Source organism: Truncatella angustata (genome assembly GCF_020726525.1).
Source record: "Truncatella angustata strain MPI-SDFR-AT-0073 chromosome Unknown BKA67scaffold_3, whole genome shotgun sequence".
NCBI lineage: Eukaryota > Fungi > Ascomycota > Sordariomycetes > Amphisphaeriales > Sporocadaceae > Truncatella > Truncatella angustata.
The window spans coordinates 1,769,559-1,787,216 of NW_025763383.1; the positions used below are offsets into that span (position 1 = coordinate 1,769,559).

At 48.8% G+C, this 17,658-nt stretch overlaps 6 protein-coding genes across 6 annotated transcripts; 1 reads left to right on the plus strand and 5 right to left on the minus strand.

Moving 5' to 3' along the window:
• On the plus strand, positions 1-2,513 carry BKA67DRAFT_603010 (AMP-binding enzyme). Its single transcript, XM_046105339.1, has 2 exons — positions 1-2,091; positions 2,157-2,513. The coding sequence occupies exons 1-2, from the start codon at positions 472-474 to the stop codon at positions 2,229-2,231; spliced, it is 1,695 nt and encodes a 564-aa protein (XP_045959722.1). The 5' UTR covers positions 1-471; the 3' UTR covers positions 2,232-2,513.
• Positions 2,511-4,185, minus strand: BKA67DRAFT_591811 (uncharacterized protein; the record flags this gene model as incomplete). The annotated part of the gene is made up of 4 exons (XM_046104765.1): positions 2,511-2,834; positions 2,974-3,363; positions 3,403-3,798; positions 3,862-4,185. The coding sequence occupies 4 exons, from the start codon at positions 4,183-4,185 to the stop codon at positions 2,511-2,513; spliced, it is 1,434 nt and encodes a 477-aa protein (XP_045959723.1).
• An 848-nt stretch (positions 4,186-5,033) lies between these two features.
• Positions 5,034-6,786, minus strand: BKA67DRAFT_560738 (PLC-like phosphodiesterase). Its single transcript, XM_046102479.1, has 5 exons — positions 6,444-6,786; positions 6,165-6,376; positions 5,867-6,046; positions 5,688-5,792; positions 5,034-5,616 (listed from the first exon to the last, which is right to left on the minus strand). The coding sequence occupies exons 1-5, from the start codon at positions 6,577-6,579 to the stop codon at positions 5,125-5,127; spliced, it is 1,125 nt and encodes a 374-aa protein (XP_045959724.1). The 5' UTR covers positions 6,580-6,786; the 3' UTR covers positions 5,034-5,124.
• Positions 6,787-8,086: 1,300 nt separating this feature from the next.
• BKA67DRAFT_514966 (fungal-specific transcription factor domain-containing protein) lies at positions 8,087-10,953 on the minus strand (the record flags this gene model as incomplete). Its single annotated transcript, XM_046097684.1, has 4 exons — positions 8,087-9,701; positions 9,752-10,349; positions 10,404-10,833; positions 10,888-10,953. 4 exons carry the CDS (start codon positions 10,951-10,953, stop codon positions 8,087-8,089), a joined length of 2,709 nt encoding a protein of 902 aa, XP_045959725.1.
• A 2,233-nt stretch (positions 10,954-13,186) lies between these two features.
• On the minus strand, positions 13,187-15,500 carry BKA67DRAFT_237582 (uncharacterized protein). Its single transcript, XM_046095667.1, has 4 exons — positions 15,029-15,500; positions 14,790-14,975; positions 13,824-14,723; positions 13,187-13,668 (listed from the first exon to the last, which is right to left on the minus strand). Exons 1-4 carry the CDS (start codon positions 15,299-15,301, stop codon positions 13,555-13,557), a joined length of 1,473 nt encoding a protein of 490 aa, XP_045959726.1. The 5' UTR covers positions 15,302-15,500; the 3' UTR covers positions 13,187-13,554.
• Positions 15,501-15,809: 309 nt separating this feature from the next.
• Positions 15,810-17,078, minus strand: BKA67DRAFT_516008 (Intradiol ring-cleavage dioxygenase; the record flags this gene model as incomplete). Its single annotated transcript, XM_046097775.1, has 2 exons — positions 15,810-16,059; positions 16,138-17,078. The coding sequence occupies 2 exons, from the start codon at positions 17,076-17,078 to the stop codon at positions 15,810-15,812; spliced, it is 1,191 nt and encodes a 396-aa protein (XP_045959727.1).
• Positions 17,079-17,658: the final 580 nt, after the last annotated feature.

Sequence of the window (17,658 nt, forward strand, 5' to 3'; positions counted from 1 at the left end):
CCGCATCAATTTATCACCACAACAACTCCGTTGTGCGGGGAGATCACAATCTCATCCTTGGCTGTTGATTATGTGGCCAATTACAGCAGAGCTCTATCGTGGAGGATTACAAGTTTACGAGCAAGCATGGATCCCCAGAGAGTGCGTCCTGGTTGACTGGTATAAACGACAGGTCACCTCAGTAAAAGCTTCCTTCTCACCTGCATGTATGCACACCATATACTTGTGTCACAATTCCCATCCTACCAGACAAGCCCTAGAGTACCTAGGGTTGGGCTATTCCTGCGTCGTTTCAACAAGTAGCAAAGGTTGGCTTGAACTGAATTGGACTCAACGTATTGAGCTTGCTCATTCGCTTGAAATCTTGTCAGTAGCTGGCCCTTACCGCTTTGGTCTCAACATACACATCGTCCGGTTCATATCACCTCGCTTCTCAACCGCATAACGCACAGCCAGAGTATCTATTTCACGATGCCGGTATCTAGTCGCTGGAACGTGGAAATCCCCGGCGGGTCTCTGCCACGATGGACTTTTGGTTCCTCATTTGACCCGCTACCGGACACGCCTTTGTTCGTCGATCCCGAAAAGCCTGATACGCATGTTTTGTCGAAATCGCAGTTTCGACTCTGGTCGAAGAGGTTTGCCATCGGTCTGATCGAGGCCGGCCTACAACCTGGGGATAGGGTCCTTCTCTTCTCCGGAAACACGCTCTTCACACCTGTTGTTTTTATGGGCGTGCTTATGGCTGGCGGTGTCTTTACAGGCGCAAACCCGAGCTTCGTGGCGAGAGAGTTGGCGTATCAGCTCAAGGATAGCGGTGCCTCTTTTCTTGTCTCTGCCAATAGCAGCATGGATATCGCTACCGAGGCCGCCGCGGAAGTAGGACTTCCCAAAGATAAAGTGTATAGTTTTGACGCAACAGCACTAGATTCGACTCCCGGAAAGGCGCCACCAGGGGCCAAACACTGGACCGACCTCCTTGTATCAGCGGAGAAGGCCGAGAAATGGGATTGGTACGAGGCTCCTGACTCTAAAACCGCCACATGCTGTTTGAACTACAGCTCGGGAACGACTGGCGTTCCCAAGGGCGTTCAGATCAGCCACTATTCATACATCGCAAATGGCATCCAAGTACTACACGTTGCGGCCATGAGGGATGACTATGAGGACTGGGTCAAGCGCTCACGCCAGCTTTGTTTTCTTCCCATGTATCATGCCTTTGGCCAGACATACTTCACGACGATATTCCCCAAGATTGGCATTCCCGTCTACATCATGGGCGGGTTTGACTTTGTCAAGATGCTCGAGTACGTACAGAAGTACCGCATCACATCGCTCACCTGCGTCCCGCCCATCGTCGTAGCCCTGGCCAAGCACCCGCTCGCACGGAAATACGACCTAAGCTCCATCGAAAGTCTAGGGTCGGGCGCTGCGCCGCTTACGCGAGAAGTGGCCGAAGAGGCCGAGAAGCTGTGGCCCTCCGGCGACGTCCTGATAACCCAGGGATGGGGCATGACCGAAGTGACGTGCACGTGTCTGACATGGCACCCAGGCAGCAAACTTAAGAGTATCGCAGTAGGCGAGTTGACGCCGAATTGTCGGGGCAAGATCATGCGGCTCGACGGTTCTGGTGAGATCACTACCGCCAACGAGTCGGGCGAAATCTGGGTCACAGGTCCGACACTTATGCAGGGTTATTGGAATAAGCCGGAGGCTACGGCAAACACATTACATATTGACGCCGACGGCACGCGGTGGTTAAAGACTGGCGACATCGCGTTCATTGAAAAGTACGAGCAGGGTGGACTATGGCACGTCATCGATCGCTTGAAGGAGCTGATCAAGGTCAAGGGCAACCAAGTTGCCCCCGCCGAGCTGGAGGGTGTGCTGTTGGAGAACAAGTCTGTGATTGATGCCGCTGTTGTTGGTGTCACCATCAATGGCGAGGAGGTTCCGCGTGCATATGTCGTGCCGAACCCTGCAGCAAAGGTCTCAGAACAAGACATCGCGCAATGGATGCAGAACAAGGTTGTGCGATACAAGTGGTTGAAAGGCGGTGTAATTTATGTGCCTGAAATCCCCAAAAACCCGGTAAGTTTCCTATCGTGAGACTTCGCTGAAACATGAGCATCCTGGTGCTAACAATGGTCCTATAGTCTGGAAAGATCTTGAGAAAAGAGCTCAGAGATCGAGCCGCTAAGGAAGTTGGTGACAAGAAGTCGGCACTCTAAATTTGCAAAGAATCAATGATCAACGACACGCATCTGAACATATCATACCGTATATATACGCATTCCATAAAGTATATAAACAAGACGCGGCAACACAATATCTTACAGCGTTTGCACAGAAAGAGGGTCCGATTCAGTTTGACATGAGAATATATGCTTAGCCTCTCTTCAAGGAGCTACATTGATGTGTTTTGCGACGTATTCGAACCTATGCTCGGATAGTTGCCACATGTACTCTTAGTTTATTGAAGTTTTCTGTTTAAATATACTATTTGACGTTCACCACTCGACTCTCAATACACAGAGTCTCTCTAACTTTGAGCACCAACCAAATATTATCGTAATTCGCGAGTATAGCAGTTGCTCTTCGATATCTTTGAGTGTCACGCTATCAAGAGCTGTTTGGTCTTCCCAGGTTTGTTTAGTCAGATCAGACATGTCATCACCATCTACATCCTGGTTGTCTTGAAAGTCTGTAAAGAATAGTTGTGTCCAAGCAGTCTCTTTCCAAGCAAGTTTCCCTGCCAAAATTGTACCGCTTTCGTCTACCATCGTGCCAAGCACTCGTGAATTGAGAGACAGTTCCATTTGCAAGCCACAATTCTTTCATATAGCAAGAGGCTTGTTGGCGTACAGCGGGATACCGCAACTAGTACCGACAGTTAGTTACCTTGCGGAATTTACATCGGCATCGTAGCATGTCTCACCACTCAGTACAGCAAAGCATCCCCTTGTGCCAAACTGCCATGAGGTTTACTTCGGATATGATGACGTTCAACTTGCCTGTGGTATTGCTCTCCAGGTCTTGACGGATATTCTCGTCCATTTCTGCAATTTTCAAGAGTTCTCTGGCCGTTGAATTGACAGTAGCTTCGACGTCCCAAATACCCTCAGGAAAGTGATTTAGTACACTTTCCTTCTTGGCCAACTCTTTGGCTTTCTTACGTAGCCATTCCACATCTGCACACACTGGGTCGAAATTTACCATAGAGCTGTACCTGATGCTGATCTTAGCAGACACTGGCGAGTTACCTAGATGCCCATATAAAGTCTTGTAATTTGGATGTGAGATCCAAAGGATTCTCTGATTCGGAACAAGTGATCTTGCACAGGAGATATGATCGCCCCACAGCTTTAGAACAGAGGCTGCAGTATCGTCAAAGATACTTACTTCAATCAAATCCACAGTTCCTTCTCGCTTTCTGGATCTCACAGACTTGTGTGGACCGATAGATCGCACGCAGACAAGTATCGTGCCTTCACCCGTATCGAAGCCGCTGGAAAGAAATGTCTTCAAGCTCATCAGACCAAATCGGTTATCAGTTTGCTCGGTATTGAGTTCTAAGGGAGCCCTGAAGGAGCGATCCTCATCAGACAGTGGTAAATCTTGATGAAAAATGATATGTGTCGTTCTATTGCGACTAGGATGGATTATGGTGCAGTAGTGGACATATGGGATGTGACCGGTCTCTGCTTTTGTTGAATTTGCAATGTATGCTGTGTAAATGGTGACTGTTTGACCAATGACCAAAGTGAAGTCGCGAGGTTTGGTATAAAATAGTTTAACCTAAAACTAGTAAGCCAGAAGACCTGAAGTTATTTGACTGATTCGTGACGAGTATGCACTTACAGCGATCGCTCCGTTCTCATCACTTAGTACTATGCGGTATTGGCCCTCAGTGGCAGAATGCGCATGATTTCTGGCGGAGGGAGATGAGAAATTCACAACTCTACCCAGGATCTCGTAACTGCATGGGCCAGCCTCGATAGAAGCGATTGGGCACTTGCGATAGACTCCATTCGGCCTCCATGGCCGGGACAGAGGGTGGAGAGCATCTGATACTTCTTGGCTGGTGAACCCATCATTGGTATTTGAGGCATTATGTTGAGTAATGCCAGACTTGCCTACGATCTCGCGTTTATAGAACGATTGAATCGATGGGAATGAGGACATGATGGCACTAAAAGGTCAGACAAATAGATCTCATGTTACAGTCGTCTCTGGGTAAAGGAGATGCCGCAGGTGGCCAGCCGGAAAATTACAAATTGAGTGGAAAATTTGTAACTGAAACCAAGTCTTCAGAGAGAAAAGTTTTCGGTATGCCTTATTCCAGTTTTGATTTAAAAATAAAGGTTTGGATGCTGAATTCAAGTAAAGGGAAGGCACGCACCCGCGTGCCTTCCTGCCAAATAGTGACTAAATCAAGTGACGAAGACATGAGAACATCCATTTCGGAGGCTTTGATACATCATTTAGATCTTGTAGGTACGTTAAAGCCATGTGTCACGCTTAAATTTTCGCTATTGTCTTTCTTCATATTCGATGACTGATGGCGAACCTTCAAACTGCTCTGGCTGATATAATTCCCTGGATGACATGCCACTACTCCAAAATTGAGAGCAGTTATGCAGTATACTAAGTTACATTTTAGACAGTGAGGTGACTTTGTTTTGCTCTTCTGGTACTTCAATATGGACAGAACCTGATTCCTCTGCGAATATTGATCGGTAATTAATCGTTCTCTTTTCGTACCAATTGATTATTGCGAGCGTTTCATCTCTGAGTGACGTGGAACGTAACATATTATCTTACAGCTCGCAAGACACCAAGCATGGAAAAAGGAAATGAGTTGACATTAAGACCTATAAAAACTTCGTTCAACAACTCCCTCCTTTATTCACAATCTCACAAACTACCTACCGGAACTTGCACGCGTCAATTCCGACTCTGAATGGTACACTATCATATTGTTGACTGCAAAGTTCACAGGCTAATTAGTATTGCAACACAACTGCACGAAACGTGTTAAAATATGTCTGATATATGATGGTCCTGTATACTCTCATTGAACCTTCAGGTATAACTATCTACTGTACATCTCTACCCTCACATTTAGTACCCTAGTGCTCTCTTAACGTGCTGCTTCGAATTGGCGTTTCCAAGAGCGAGCAACTTCATGTAATAAAGTGACAGCAAGACGTAGAAAATTGCAACTTCAATGACTTGTCTGACCTTCCATCGTACCCGCTGTGAGACTCTGGGTTGCCTTTTGTTGTGTATACTGGGTTTATCGGGATTTCCTTTCCAGCGATCGCACACTTCCAAGAACAGTTTCGGGTCATCTGTGATTACACCATCCAAATTCTTCTTGATACTCCATTCCATCCAGTTTTCATTGTTCACGGTCCACACAAAGACTGCTCGGTTGTTTTTCCTAGCTTTGCGAAGGAATCTGTCTCCGCATGGTCCTGCCACAGATTGGGCGAGTAGATTGAAACTCATGTTTGGTACTCGAAAAAGCGAGTTGGCATATGCCAGATTCCAACCGATATACGTGAGCGGGAAACCAGGGAGGAGATCTAGAGCCAATTTTACATAATTCGCCTGCACAGTATGTTTAGTATTTGTAAATGTAGTAATGCACAGTTGCACATCAGCTGAAAAAAACAACGTACATCCCAGCAACCGACTATGATACGCTCTGCCCATCGCCTCTTAGCGGGTACAGCAGCTATAGTCGAGGTAATAAGGCTCAGAAGCTCAGTAGGATCATCATCTTTCTAAAAACAACATAGTTAACGCTTCTGGCTCCAACGCAGGCAAATAACAGCCCTGCAAGTAAGGGACGACTCACCTTGACATCAAGCAGAATCCACATATGTTCTTGATCTGGTTGTGCCATATACTCTAGAAGGTCCACGAAACGAGGTAGCGGCTGCCTGGGCTTGCGTACGGTACGCAGTGTGCTCAGATAGTTCCAGTCGCAGTCTGCGATTTTCTTGTCTTCACCAAAACATCGTTTGAGTGAAGCATCCTAACTCAGTTGCGTCATCAGCTTTCTATTCTAGTGATCTTCACAAATTGTTCTTTATAAAATTGTTCAAACCGTGAAACTCGGTATCGTGGTGCAAGTTATTACGAGGAAGGCTTACGTGTGACAAGACGACTACGCCATCACTCGACAGATGCAGGTCTGTCTCTATCGCATGTGCGCCGACCTCCACCGCGCTCCGAAAGGCAGCCATAGAATTCTCCGGAAATGCGACTTTGTATCCACGGTGTGCAATGGTCTGAGGAAGCCGTAACGGCTTCCCGTCTTGCCCGCCATCTGCTGGTGTCAATAGCAACGCTGCAGATAGGTTGGCTACGAATAATGTGTCAACACCATTGCTTGTTCTAGGAGTAAGAGGGTAGCTCATTGATCAACGTACCTGATGATTTGTCGTACGCCTCCTTCGTTGATCCAAGGCATGGTGTAGTCTCTAAGGCTGTCATGGCGCCGCACCCTCTAACACGGAGATATTGGTGAGTGGAGTTATGGATGTAACGACCTGTTCTCTCCACCATCTACTCGGAATTTCAATGAAGTGAGATACTGCGAACTAGAGCGCCACGGTTTGATGATAGACGAAAATGATATCGCGAAGCAATGACACTCGTTCGCAAGTGGTTGGGTCCAGCGGCGATGTAAGTCGTGATATTTTATTGTAAAGAAAGCCAAGACTTCGTTATAGATGGCGCCACAACAGTCGGTACCGCAAAATCCCGCTGCGGGCACTGCATACAGCGGATTGCTGACCGCCTAAAACCCGCTACCGCCGTGCTACCGCCTATACAGCTGCGGCGTTCGGGTTGCTAAGATGCCGAGATCCAGGCCTAGGTCAGCTGGTGGTTCCTGATGACCTTTGTGGGTGACAGGCTGGTCAAGAATTTCTTATTCGAGAAAAGAGCCTGTTTGATTGGATTCAAGACCAAGGCAATGCTTTGCCTTGAGCTTGCCGAGACGAGGCCCCGCAAAGAGTCTTTGTTTCGCCTTGTGTGAAGTCTTTCGAGGAGGGTCCGTGATGCTGAGACATTTCGTTGGACAACGTGACAACGAGCAATGTGATGTTCCTCTGTCGCATGCTTAACAGAATACCTGCAGGCGAGGGACATAATTCTCACGTGGTATTTTATGGGGAGGTATCTGTTGATTTCCAGCATCATTTCTATCACGGTTCCACGTGGCGCTTTTTGACTCCGTTCAATATTGAGGTTGTTACTCTTTGAATTTTGTAACCTAGTTGGTCGCTGGGGCTGAAGTGAAAACGCCTTCAGGTTTCACAATCCTAGTACTTCTAGTACAGCAGTCGACCTACGGCCACGCAAGAATAATCCTGTTAACTTTGGGACCGCGGACAAACGTCACGAGGAAGTGAAGCTCTATCGTGAATGGAAGCAATATGTTTCATTGATACCCGACAACCTACGTATGTTAATGACTCACTTCTTTACAATTAAGTCGTACCAAATAACCAGCCGATCACTGCTAGCGGATGAACCCACCGTAGAAATCTACACTTAGCAGGTGTCAGTTAGCGTGTCACTGCGCCAATGTACGCAGTAAGAAACCACTGTAGTGCGAATATGCGCGTCAGTCTTAGAACCATTAGGATCGCTAGGAGCTTTCTATCCGCAGCCGGGAATCAAGTATATCTAATTTTACTGTATTTTCATGAAGGGTTCCTATTTTTCTTTCTTTCTTATGCCTAGATTCATGAGGCTATGCATGCTCGGCTTCCCTATGATATCCCAACTACCTGGTCTGCCTGTGTTAATTCCCTTTCCCAATATCCGGTTACTGGTTAAATATACCCAAGTACAAATGGAGCAAATAAATCCCAAATTCAAGGCAACATGATACACTCAGCTACGTTGACCCGCGGCCTGTCATATCCCTAAACCATGTGCGCTTTGGAACACCATCACGCCGGCCCAAAACATAACGTTGCTATACAGAGATTGAACCGTCTCGTGATCGTGAGCTCGTGGCAATTAAGCACTGTTGGGAAGCACAATCCCACGTGGTATCCAATCAAATACCCAAATCCAATGGTAACCCGTCCACCATGACAAGCCCATCGTTGGGTTGCCTATTACTAGAATGCAACAGACTGCTGCGATAATCGTCATTCATGTTGAAGTAAATGTCACTCGTAGCTAGCTCCTCGCCAGAGCTCAGACTCTCATCACTGAAGCTCAGCACGCTCTGTGGCGGCGGCGCATTCGTGTTCATGTCCCCAAGATTGAAGCCGGGTAAGCTCCAAGAGTTCGGTGACCAATCCGGGAAATTGGTAGGTACTGGTGGTGGCGTCTCGAGGGAGAGGGCTGGGCCGCCATATATGGCATCGTATAAGTTAGCTTGGCCCCCGTCAAGAGAGCCGAGTAGCGACTCCCACTCCGCAGTCGACATCGCATTTACTGAGTCGGTCTTAGTTGGCGCAGGAATTGCTGTGTATAACGGTGGTGATGGTGCTTGTTGGAGGCGCTGCACCGCTTGTGGAACCGCCAGTCTTGATTGCAAAGGGGAAGGCGGTTGGGTGGTAATGGGCGTGGTACTGAGTGATAAGTAGTCCAGATTCGTCTTCTTGTGCGTGGACGACATCCTGAGCATGCTCTGCTGAATCTGTGATAACGAGAACCGGTGCTCCTGACGAGGCATCGATGGCCGATGCGAGGCATCGTCAAACGACGCACGTGATTGGGAGCGATAGAGTTCAGGACGCACAGCAGTAGCGTTCGGCATGGTCATGCGACGAAGCTTCTCTTGCTGGGCCAGCAGGTCTGTTTCACTCGCGCTTGCGCTCGAGTGTCGGCCAAGTGAATAGAAGGACTTCTTCTTGGAAAAGGTCGACTGTTGAGGAGAGGCCTTCGATGGAGGTACATTCGCACTCGACTCAGAGCTGGCACGTGGTACAGGGGGTGACATAGGCTCATCTACAGTAATGAGCATAGATGCCACGCGTTGCAAATCAAACGTTCCTGGTGCTTTAGCCTTCAACAATCCTTTGAGGACTGCATTGACCAGGCGTTCTGCATCCTTCGCCAGTCTGCTCTCCTGCTTCAGATCCAACGTCTGGTATAGCAAGGTCATTGAGCATAGGACAAGAACATCAACCTTGTTCAGACAGAACGAGAAAGACATGCTGCGCTCCTCAAGCAGTTGAACGATCTGAATCATGTGCTTGCTCGACTCGCCAACAGCGATAACGGATGACACAGCCTTTGGTCCAAGACTTGAGCCCACTGCAGGTCGATGAATCAGAGTTCGCACGTAGTAACGAGCAAGAGCCAGAACCGGCGAACGGCTTCCAGTGACGTCAGTTGACGGCTTGTCTTGTGCAAACGTCAACTTTAGATGAGTCGGTAGGTTCTCATCCCACCCTACTAGCTCCGCTTCCAGCATTGCGATCTGCTGTAGCGACAGCTCGTATGACGTGGCAGCAGGATAATTCTTCTCCAGGACCTTGGCAAGTATGCGCGATAATTTGAACAATGCCAAAGCGCTCGAGAGCCTGGTGTACTCGCCGGGGAGAGTAGGCTGAAATCCCTTTTCTGTGACATATTCGTCATCACAGTCCGACGGGTACTCAGCATGAATGTCGTCTTCCTTCAAAACTTTTGGTAGGCCTAGCATCGCAGCAGAGAAACTAGAGAGGAAGTTAGTCAGGGAACCAAGGCTTTTACGAAGCTTACTCACCAGTCCAGAGTATACAAAGTCCAGAACACCTTCTTCCTGGTTTCAATAGTCAAGGCGCCAAAGGAGAACCGCTTCTGGCTTTGGTGAAGACCTAAGCGATGTGATAGCGCGACAGCAATACCTTTGTAGTGAATCAAGCGCTTGTAATCGGCGCGGACAGCGCAATACATGAGAGCTAAGACCAAGCACTGTAAAGTGTTCATGGTGTTTTCCATGAGAATGGCATCCAAGGCCTTTTGCCATTGCTGCTCGCATGCTGCAATTTGCTCCGTATCCGGTAATTCGCTCGATAATGCAGCAATACAGAAGACGAGGTTTAATTGCGCAATCTTATGGTGACTCTTTACTTTGTCCGCGTCGGCGCCAAACTCTTCATATATGCGAAGGAAAGTCGGCTTGTGGATCACGGGAAAGAGCGGTGCCCATTCTTGGAAATAAACATTGACGCATCTGTCAGAAAATAGTCGTGGCGGTGTCTTCATTGAGGACGCCGGTGGTTGTGCGACCAGTGGATGGCAACCTTGAATATGCAAGAAAGCTTCGGGGTTAAAATCTGAGCACGACTTTCCATTTTCTTGCATCTTTCGTTTGAATAATTCTGGGAAACGGTCAATTTCATCGCAGACCCTCACGCGCGCACACACATGCTTACCTATAAATGTGCGACCGCTCGAAGGACCCATAAAGTATGAGTCTGAGTTCTCTACGCCAAGCAGTAACGGTGATGCTTGAACGCGGAATGTATCTTCTTTGCTGGGTGATTGATCCCTTCTGGACTCAGCGGTCGCTGATGTCGCCGGACTGTTCGCTGATCCATGTGACGGCCTACGGTGGTGATGGCTGTGCATCTTCGAAAGCATGTCGATCTTTTCGTCCTTCTCGTCCAGAAGATCTTTCAATTCTCTAACTTCGGCCTCCAACGCCCTTACCCGCTCTTCCAGCGACTCTGTGTAGCCCCGCGGAAATGCACGTCGGCTCAATTTGTCGCTAGTCTTGCATTCGAAGCCAACGTTCGAGCATTGCGAACATGTCGGTCGGATGCCATCGCAACGAATCTTTTTGCTGCGACACCGATCACAAGCCTATTATTGGTGAGCGTGGCGGTCCCGATATGTCGAACTTCTGTATAGACTCACCTGGGCAATACGACTTTGCGAACTGGTGCCCACCTTGATCACTTTCATCGGCAGTATACCAGGCATCTTGACGGCGTTCCCCTTGGCCCTTTCTGAATTGTCTTTCTTCTTTCAAAATTTGCCTTTCGACGGCCGGGGTTCCAAACGAGTCGTATTGGATCGTTGTGGTTTCGTCGACGTCACGTTCCAGAGAGTTTACTAATTCCCGCTGTGGCCGCGCATTCCACCGTTGATAAGAATGGTCTCTGTCGTTTCCGTTCGGTGCTGGTTGGGATCGGTCTGGTACTGTTTGGGTATAGGCGACAAGAATAAACGGCGATGTGTCGTGAGCATCACAAAATCCGGGGTAAAATTGACAAAAAAGCCCAACGAGTAGGGGACGAGGGAATAAGAATGAGAAAATGGATGGGGGACGCGGGTGAGACTGTGGAGAAGTAGTAGAATCCACCGGAGCGTGGCCTGGGGCCCGCCATACTCCTCCACAAAGACTGGGGGGCAATCGATTTGGTCGGCCAATGAGCCACGCTATAGAAATCCGGGGGAGAGCATGGATGGGCTGGGGATGGTCGTGAACGGCAAGGCGTGAGTGTGTGTGATGTGATCTAGTCTATGGATCCGTACGGCACAAGCACTATTGAAGGGACGCCCGTTGGTTCTACTTCTTCATCCCCGCTCTTCTTGTCTGTCTGGGCGTCCCGACTTATTGTCTACCGTGAAGGACTAGGCTGCTGTAATGAGCTGATCTCTTGGGGCACTGCTCTCTATCAGAAAGGGGCATAGTATAGTTGTCTTAGTTTGAGTCAATTGGTACGGTCTGGAGTCGCCACATTTCTAGTGTGCAACTCGGCATTTATGATTAAACGTGTTTTGGATGACAAGAGTACCCAAGATCACCATCGTGACTCTGCGAGATCCGCAAACTCCACTCGCTGGGCTTAGAACTACCGCTAGAATTTCGCGATGCTGTCATGCGCACGTTGGCAGACACTCTTTACCCCAGTTTTTGGCAAACTCTCCTTAGTTGTTGCAGTAGTTCGTCTAAGCTTGAGCTGGGCATCCGGATAGTCTAGATCGGTCTAACACTTCAAAATAACCATTTAAATTCTGACGGAGGGCTTCAATGAGAAAGACAGGAATCATCTATACACCTGATGAGGGTAAATACCAGTCAGTATCACCTTCCTGAGTGAATGCAAGCGTCGTATTTGCGCGCACATGGATCATTCAAAGTTCATAAGTGTATTCATTTATAGACCAGCATTATGCGATATAGCCCTACCAATAGAGCATGGAAGTAATATCGTTCACGGCTTGACGATTCTCGAAGCTTGATGGTTTGCCGACAATTTCTTTTCCTGTCTAGACAATATGGACCATGCTAACGTGAACGTACCGTTACAATACCACTCCAGGTTTTCAAGTACATGATTCGAGTGAGGATCCGGTATAGACCAGCAGACACACTTGTGGTGTTAGCGTCACGAAGCCCATGCGGTCATATTCCGTCATGTCCACTTGTCTTATTTGCAAATCAGTCGTGTCGCCTCATTTTCATTCCAAGAGATTGACACCATGTTGATGCGACTGGATATTCACATTAACCACTAATCAGTGGATGTACCCATGGATAGAACTATGAAATTGGAGACCATTGTTAGGAGGACGCATGCTGACTTGACGAAATCCGCTTGTTACAGACCAACCTTAAGTCAATTGTTCGGTGGGGAGCCCGGCTGTCGAGGTAAACCTTGAGGCTTCTTTCTATGTTTCAGAAATACAGTAGGGCGGTATTGTTTCGCTTCGAGTGCTGGTTTGCTCAATGGCCTTTTCCAGCTGCTCGGTGTCTTCTGACTTAACCGGAAAGTATTGACTGCTTACAATAGCAAAATCACTGTATATACTCGTCAACGGATGCAAGATATTGTGTTGCATAATATCCAGTGTTTGACGATTTGCAGACGAAAATAAGAGGAAAAAAGCTTGTTTGTGTCTGGAAGGCCTGGACAGCGCTCCGGGATCGATTTGTAGCTCCGACGCCTCCGGAATTAGCAGAAGTGAAGATTTTCAGCTTGTCCTCCGGCTAAATGGGACCTTAAGCCTGGGTAATACTAGCGAGTTGGCCTCGTGGCTCCAAGGATATCCGCACTTTTCTGTCATATATTAAGGTCAGCAGGAACCGTCCAATTAAAGTGGATTTTGCGCCTGTGTCACTACCGACTTCATGGGAAGCGTGCACCCATCAGGGACGACGGTCCGACTAGAGTGAGAATACACCGCTCAACAACTTTGGAACGGTTCCTTGCGCTTTAATTGCCAAGCATTTAAATGAATTGGGAACTAAATATCTTACTTCGCTTTCTCAGCGAGAAGGCGGGTCAGGCGTTCTCCCCACGAGATGATCATCTAATTGTGCACACAGCCGAGACTGAGACTAAAACTCCAACTTACTCAGTCAGACGGTGGAAAGGATCGTCTTCGTCTGAGGACAAAGCCTCCGACTATTTTTCGTGACGTGCATTTACTAGAGTAGCCACACAAAATCCAGCGCCAGACACTGAGCAACAGATGTAATCCTTCAATGCCTTTTGACCGTTGATAGAATGTCTTCAGGGAAGAATATGGGGTAACCCGTTAGGAATATGCAGATATGGCCTTAGCTTGTAAACCCTAGCTGAAATCTTCTTCGTTATTGGGCGCTTGCTCTCCAATCTCCTCATTTTGGGGTTCTTCCATCGAGCCGAGATACGCTTTCACCCTATCATTCTCCAGTAGTGTGTCTCTCTGCAGGAAGCGTTAGCAAAACAGATCTAATGCAAGAAGCAAGCTGCAGGTCAGGGGCCTTGTCACTTGAAAGGCCGCGCACACAGTTCCATGCAAGGGTAACTGAACAACCCAGCCTGCAGCCACGCGACGGAGACTTGGCTTTGGCATCTTACCTGTCGTTCTAACGCCCCCAAGGTCCTTTGCATCAGGTCTAGCTCAGTCCTTCGTAATTGCTGAACGCTTTCGATGGAGAATCGGAATCGGGGATTGATCTCTCTATCAAGACGGCCCAGAGGAGTTTCCAGGGATTCGACTTGTCCCGCGATCTGCGAGTGAATGACTGTGATAGCCCTGAGGTGGTAGATAGGCTCGAGATCATGTCCGGCGATAAGGCCCTCGAATTCTCTGGCTTTGTCTGTCACATCTTCGTCTTGCCAAAATAGCACCAGCCGACGACTTCCATCGACTTCTTGAAGTATCCGAAAGTCGATGCCATCATCTTCATTCAGACACATGAGATAGACAAAAGGTGCAGTCCATGTGGGAACCCCGTCCTCAGCATCCTTAATCTTCAACGTCGGTGCGCCACCAAAGACATGTAGCTTGGGTTTAGCAAGAGGGTCGTCGTCCATAGACTCTAATGGTATAACGAGACTCCCGGCTGGTGTGCCCGGCTCTACAAACCCATAGCTGAAAAGCATCTCGGCTGCGGACTTGCCTTGGCCATAGTCAATGGTGATTTCACTCCCAATTCCAGCATTCTCGTGACTTCCAGATTGGATTGTATGACCTTTCCGAATAAGAAGTCTGACTTCGCCTTCATTATTCTCGTCAAAGTAGGCATTTGCGTGAGATGAGTGGTTGATCATATCTAGAACAGGCACCATAGATTCTCCAGACTTCGGAAGCTCTAATGAACGGGATCGGTAGAGTGCGTCAAAGTAGACCCAGTCTTCCACAGTGATACCTTCGTAGTCCTCAAGAAAATCGGACCAGAACGGCAGATTTTCACACTTTTCGCGCACCTCGTCAAATTCCTTGTTCAAGGAGATCAACTTTGCAGATACCGCGGGCTAGTAGTTGTTAATACATATCTTTCGAAAAGAGTTTTGAGTTAGACGAGGATGGGCTCAACTTGCCTCAAGTGAGCTTCCATTCAAATATACCAGCTCGTCTTCATTCCACATTGTTGGCACAGGTACACGGAATGGCAGCATATCAAAATACCACGCCCATGGTGAAGCTTCTCCATTTGTCCCTTGGTAGTCAGGAGATGAGTAGATATATTGCAGCATCAGGAACAGGAGCGTATCTACTCGGTGAGACTGTTAAGGATGAGGATGGTTTCATTCAGCCTGTCAAGAACTCTGGAACGCACCTGATGACCTGCTCTACTGAATATTTCCCGAAAATTCTTATCCACTTTGGCGTATTGATGGATGGCCTCGGAGGACAGCACTAGATCTTTAGGGACAGTGAGGAGTAATGGTAGCTCAATGTTATCGTCTTCATTTTCAAGATCCCTGGTCGGCTGGAAATGATTGCCCTTCTCATCATCGGCGGCCAAGGTAATGTCTAGCAGCTGGACATCATTATATGTGCACCACTGTGAAAAGGCATTGAAGGCCTCCGCGTGGCTGCCACGTCGCATGTTGGACGGCGACCGAGATTGACCTTAATGATAAGTAGGGAGTGATTCTACAAGTCAAGCAATTGCAAGCCTCGCAATTGACGCGTTTAATTCAAGTAAAATAGGAGTAGTACTACCTGTATTTGCTATACTGTGTATTCCGGTTTTGTCTCTTCGTAGGTGGGATACAACTTGATGGGATGTTGAGAGCTGTCCACTGTTTTTTTCACAGCACCAATTCTAGCGGGGCAGGCGTTAGTTCCGTCACCACCATTTCATGGTGAACAATTTCTCAACTCGCATTGGATGTTTTCACAACGCGAACGAAAAGTAATACACGTGTAACTCTTTATTATAGCGCATCTTGCGCTGAATAAACGTTTTGGCCCAGATATTGTTTGGTACATGCTAAGAAAATATTTACAGGTTGAAAAATCTATGTACATCTATATGCAAAGTGCAGAACACGCTACGCTCTTGCCCGATCCAAACCAAAAGAAGAAAATGCCCAGTCTCGAGGCTCAACTTTCTAAGAGGAAGGGGAAGCGGTGCCAGTGGGCACAGCGCCAGAGAAGGAGCCCGAAGGAGCAGTGCCGTTACCACCAGCACCACCATCACCACCGTCACCACCACCGACAGTGTAGCCAGTGGAGTGACCACCCTCCTCGTCAATGTAAGCAGCAACGCCGTAGTACTCGTCATCAGTGTAGTCGGCAGAGCCGTTGATACCAATCTGGATCCAAGCGAAGAGACCGTCCTCGATGGAAGGGCCCAAGTACCTGCAAATTCAATGTCAGCGATTGCATCCTCAACAACGTCTAAGGAATTTCTCGGGAAGGTTCTAGGCGGTTACTTACAAGTACTCGGGGAGAGGGTTGTAGTACTCATCAGCCTGGACAATGGACCACATGTCTTCGTCGTTGGTAGTCAGGGCCTGGGTGTTCTCGGTGTAGGGGTAGGTGGCCTCGACCTCAGCACGAAGATCGTCATCCCAGAAAAGTTGGCCGATGTGGGCGACGGGAGCCTCCCAGACGGAGATGGTACCGTTGGACTGAACCGAGGCATTGGTGTGGGCCAACAGATGGGTGTGGACAGCACGGCCGTCGTAGTGACCGGGGAAGATGGTCTCGAACGAGGCAACACCGTCGTGGTCGGTCAGCTGGATACCACGGAGGTAAGTGGAGTTGAGGCCACCATCGGCGTAGTTACCGCTGGTGTAGATACCACTGTAGATACCGGTGGCATTGCAGTTCCAGATGTCGACGGCAACGGCAGGGATGGGCTCGCAGGTGTTCACGTCAATGTACTGAATCTCGAGGAACACATCGACACCCTCGCTCCACTCGGACTCCTTGACGTTGGAGCGCATGTACTCGCCGACAACGTAGTAGGGGCCATCGGTAACCTCGGGGGCCAGGATACAGCTGGTGTTGGCATCGAAGACCTCCTCAAGGGGGGTGAACATGTCGTAGTTGTAAGCACCGGTATGGTTGTGGTTGACGGCCTCCCAGGCCTGGAGAGCGGCAAGATCACGCTTGTTGCTGCGAGCATCACCTTCGATACCGCGCTTCTGGCGGAGAGCCTTGACCTTCTCGGCACGGCGCTGTATAGATCGGGCCTTGAGAGTCTGGGCGTAGGCAGAGTTGCCGCATTGGGCGAGGGAGCGGGCGCCGAGACGGGCAGCGTTGTCACGGGCGACGATCTCGCGCTTCATCTTGTGCTCATCGTGCTTCTCACCAGGGTGAGCGGTAGCAAAGCCGGCGAGGGCCGCAACAGCGATCTTGGAGAAGGTAACCATTGTGAATGAGTGAATGGTAATATGTGGAAGTCAACCGGTTGGAGTGGAAACGACTGTATTGGTTGTTATGGTTGGATGGCCAGGAAAGAAGCTCAGCACTTGACTTGAAGAGAGATTCTATGTTATATACAGACTGTGAGCCACATGCTTCTGTGCCGGCTATCCAGCGCCTTGGTCCACCCAATGGTAATTAAGGAGATACTCATTCGTCATATTCTTGCCTGTGTCGTGGATTGAACGCGAATACAAGCCTCTGCTAAGGTTGTATGCCAAGACCCTATAGTTCCCTAGTCATGATATATTTTGCCATTGCGAGCACGTCTGTAGTCTTCTGTGGATATCGAAGCAAGCGGACGACGAAGCACAACCTTGGTTGCGTTGGGGTGGAATTACGCGTCTCAGTCAAGGGCCCCCATGAAACTGCGGGCGAGGCTTAAGAAGCCGTCTAGAAATTCCACAATGGAGCCACTCCCCCCACAGACCGACTCTGCTCGAGGGAGCATATGGTGTCGGCAATGGCTGCAGGACCCGGAGGCTACTGGACGTCAGGAAGGATCCGATCGAGTCGTCCTGCCAATGG

Bases quoted from the DNA above. Each gene is read 5' to 3' on its own strand.
- BKA67DRAFT_237582 (XM_046095667.1), bottom strand. From the start codon at position 15,301: ATGCGACGTGGCAGCCACGCGGAGGCCTTCAATGCCTTTTCACAGTGG. The intron at 14,724-14,789 runs GCAAGTTGAGCC...AACAACTACTAG, and splicing joins TGAATGGAAGCTCACTTGAG to CCCGCGGTATCTGCAAAGTT. The intron at 13,669-13,823 runs GTAAGATGCCAA...CGCTTCCTGCAG, and splicing joins TGGGGGCGTTAGAACGACAG to AGAGACACACTACTGGAGAA.
- BKA67DRAFT_560738 (XM_046102479.1), bottom strand. From the start codon at position 6,579: ATGGTGGAGAGAACAGGTCGTTACATCCATAACTCCACTCACCAATAT. The intron at 6,377-6,443 runs GTACGTTGATCA...CATTATTCGTAG, and splicing joins GGCGTACGACAAATCATCAG to CCAACCTATCTGCAGCGTTG. The intron at 5,793-5,866 runs GTGAGTCGTCCC...TGTTGTTTTTAG, and splicing joins GGATTCTGCTTGATGTCAAG to AAAGATGATGATCCTACTGA.
- BKA67DRAFT_603010 (XM_046105339.1), top strand. From the start codon at position 472: ATGCCGGTATCTAGTCGCTGGAACGTGGAAATCCCCGGCGGGTCTCTG. The intron at 2,092-2,156 runs GTAAGTTTCCTA...ATGGTCCTATAG, and splicing joins CTGAAATCCCCAAAAACCCG to TCTGGAAAGATCTTGAGAAA.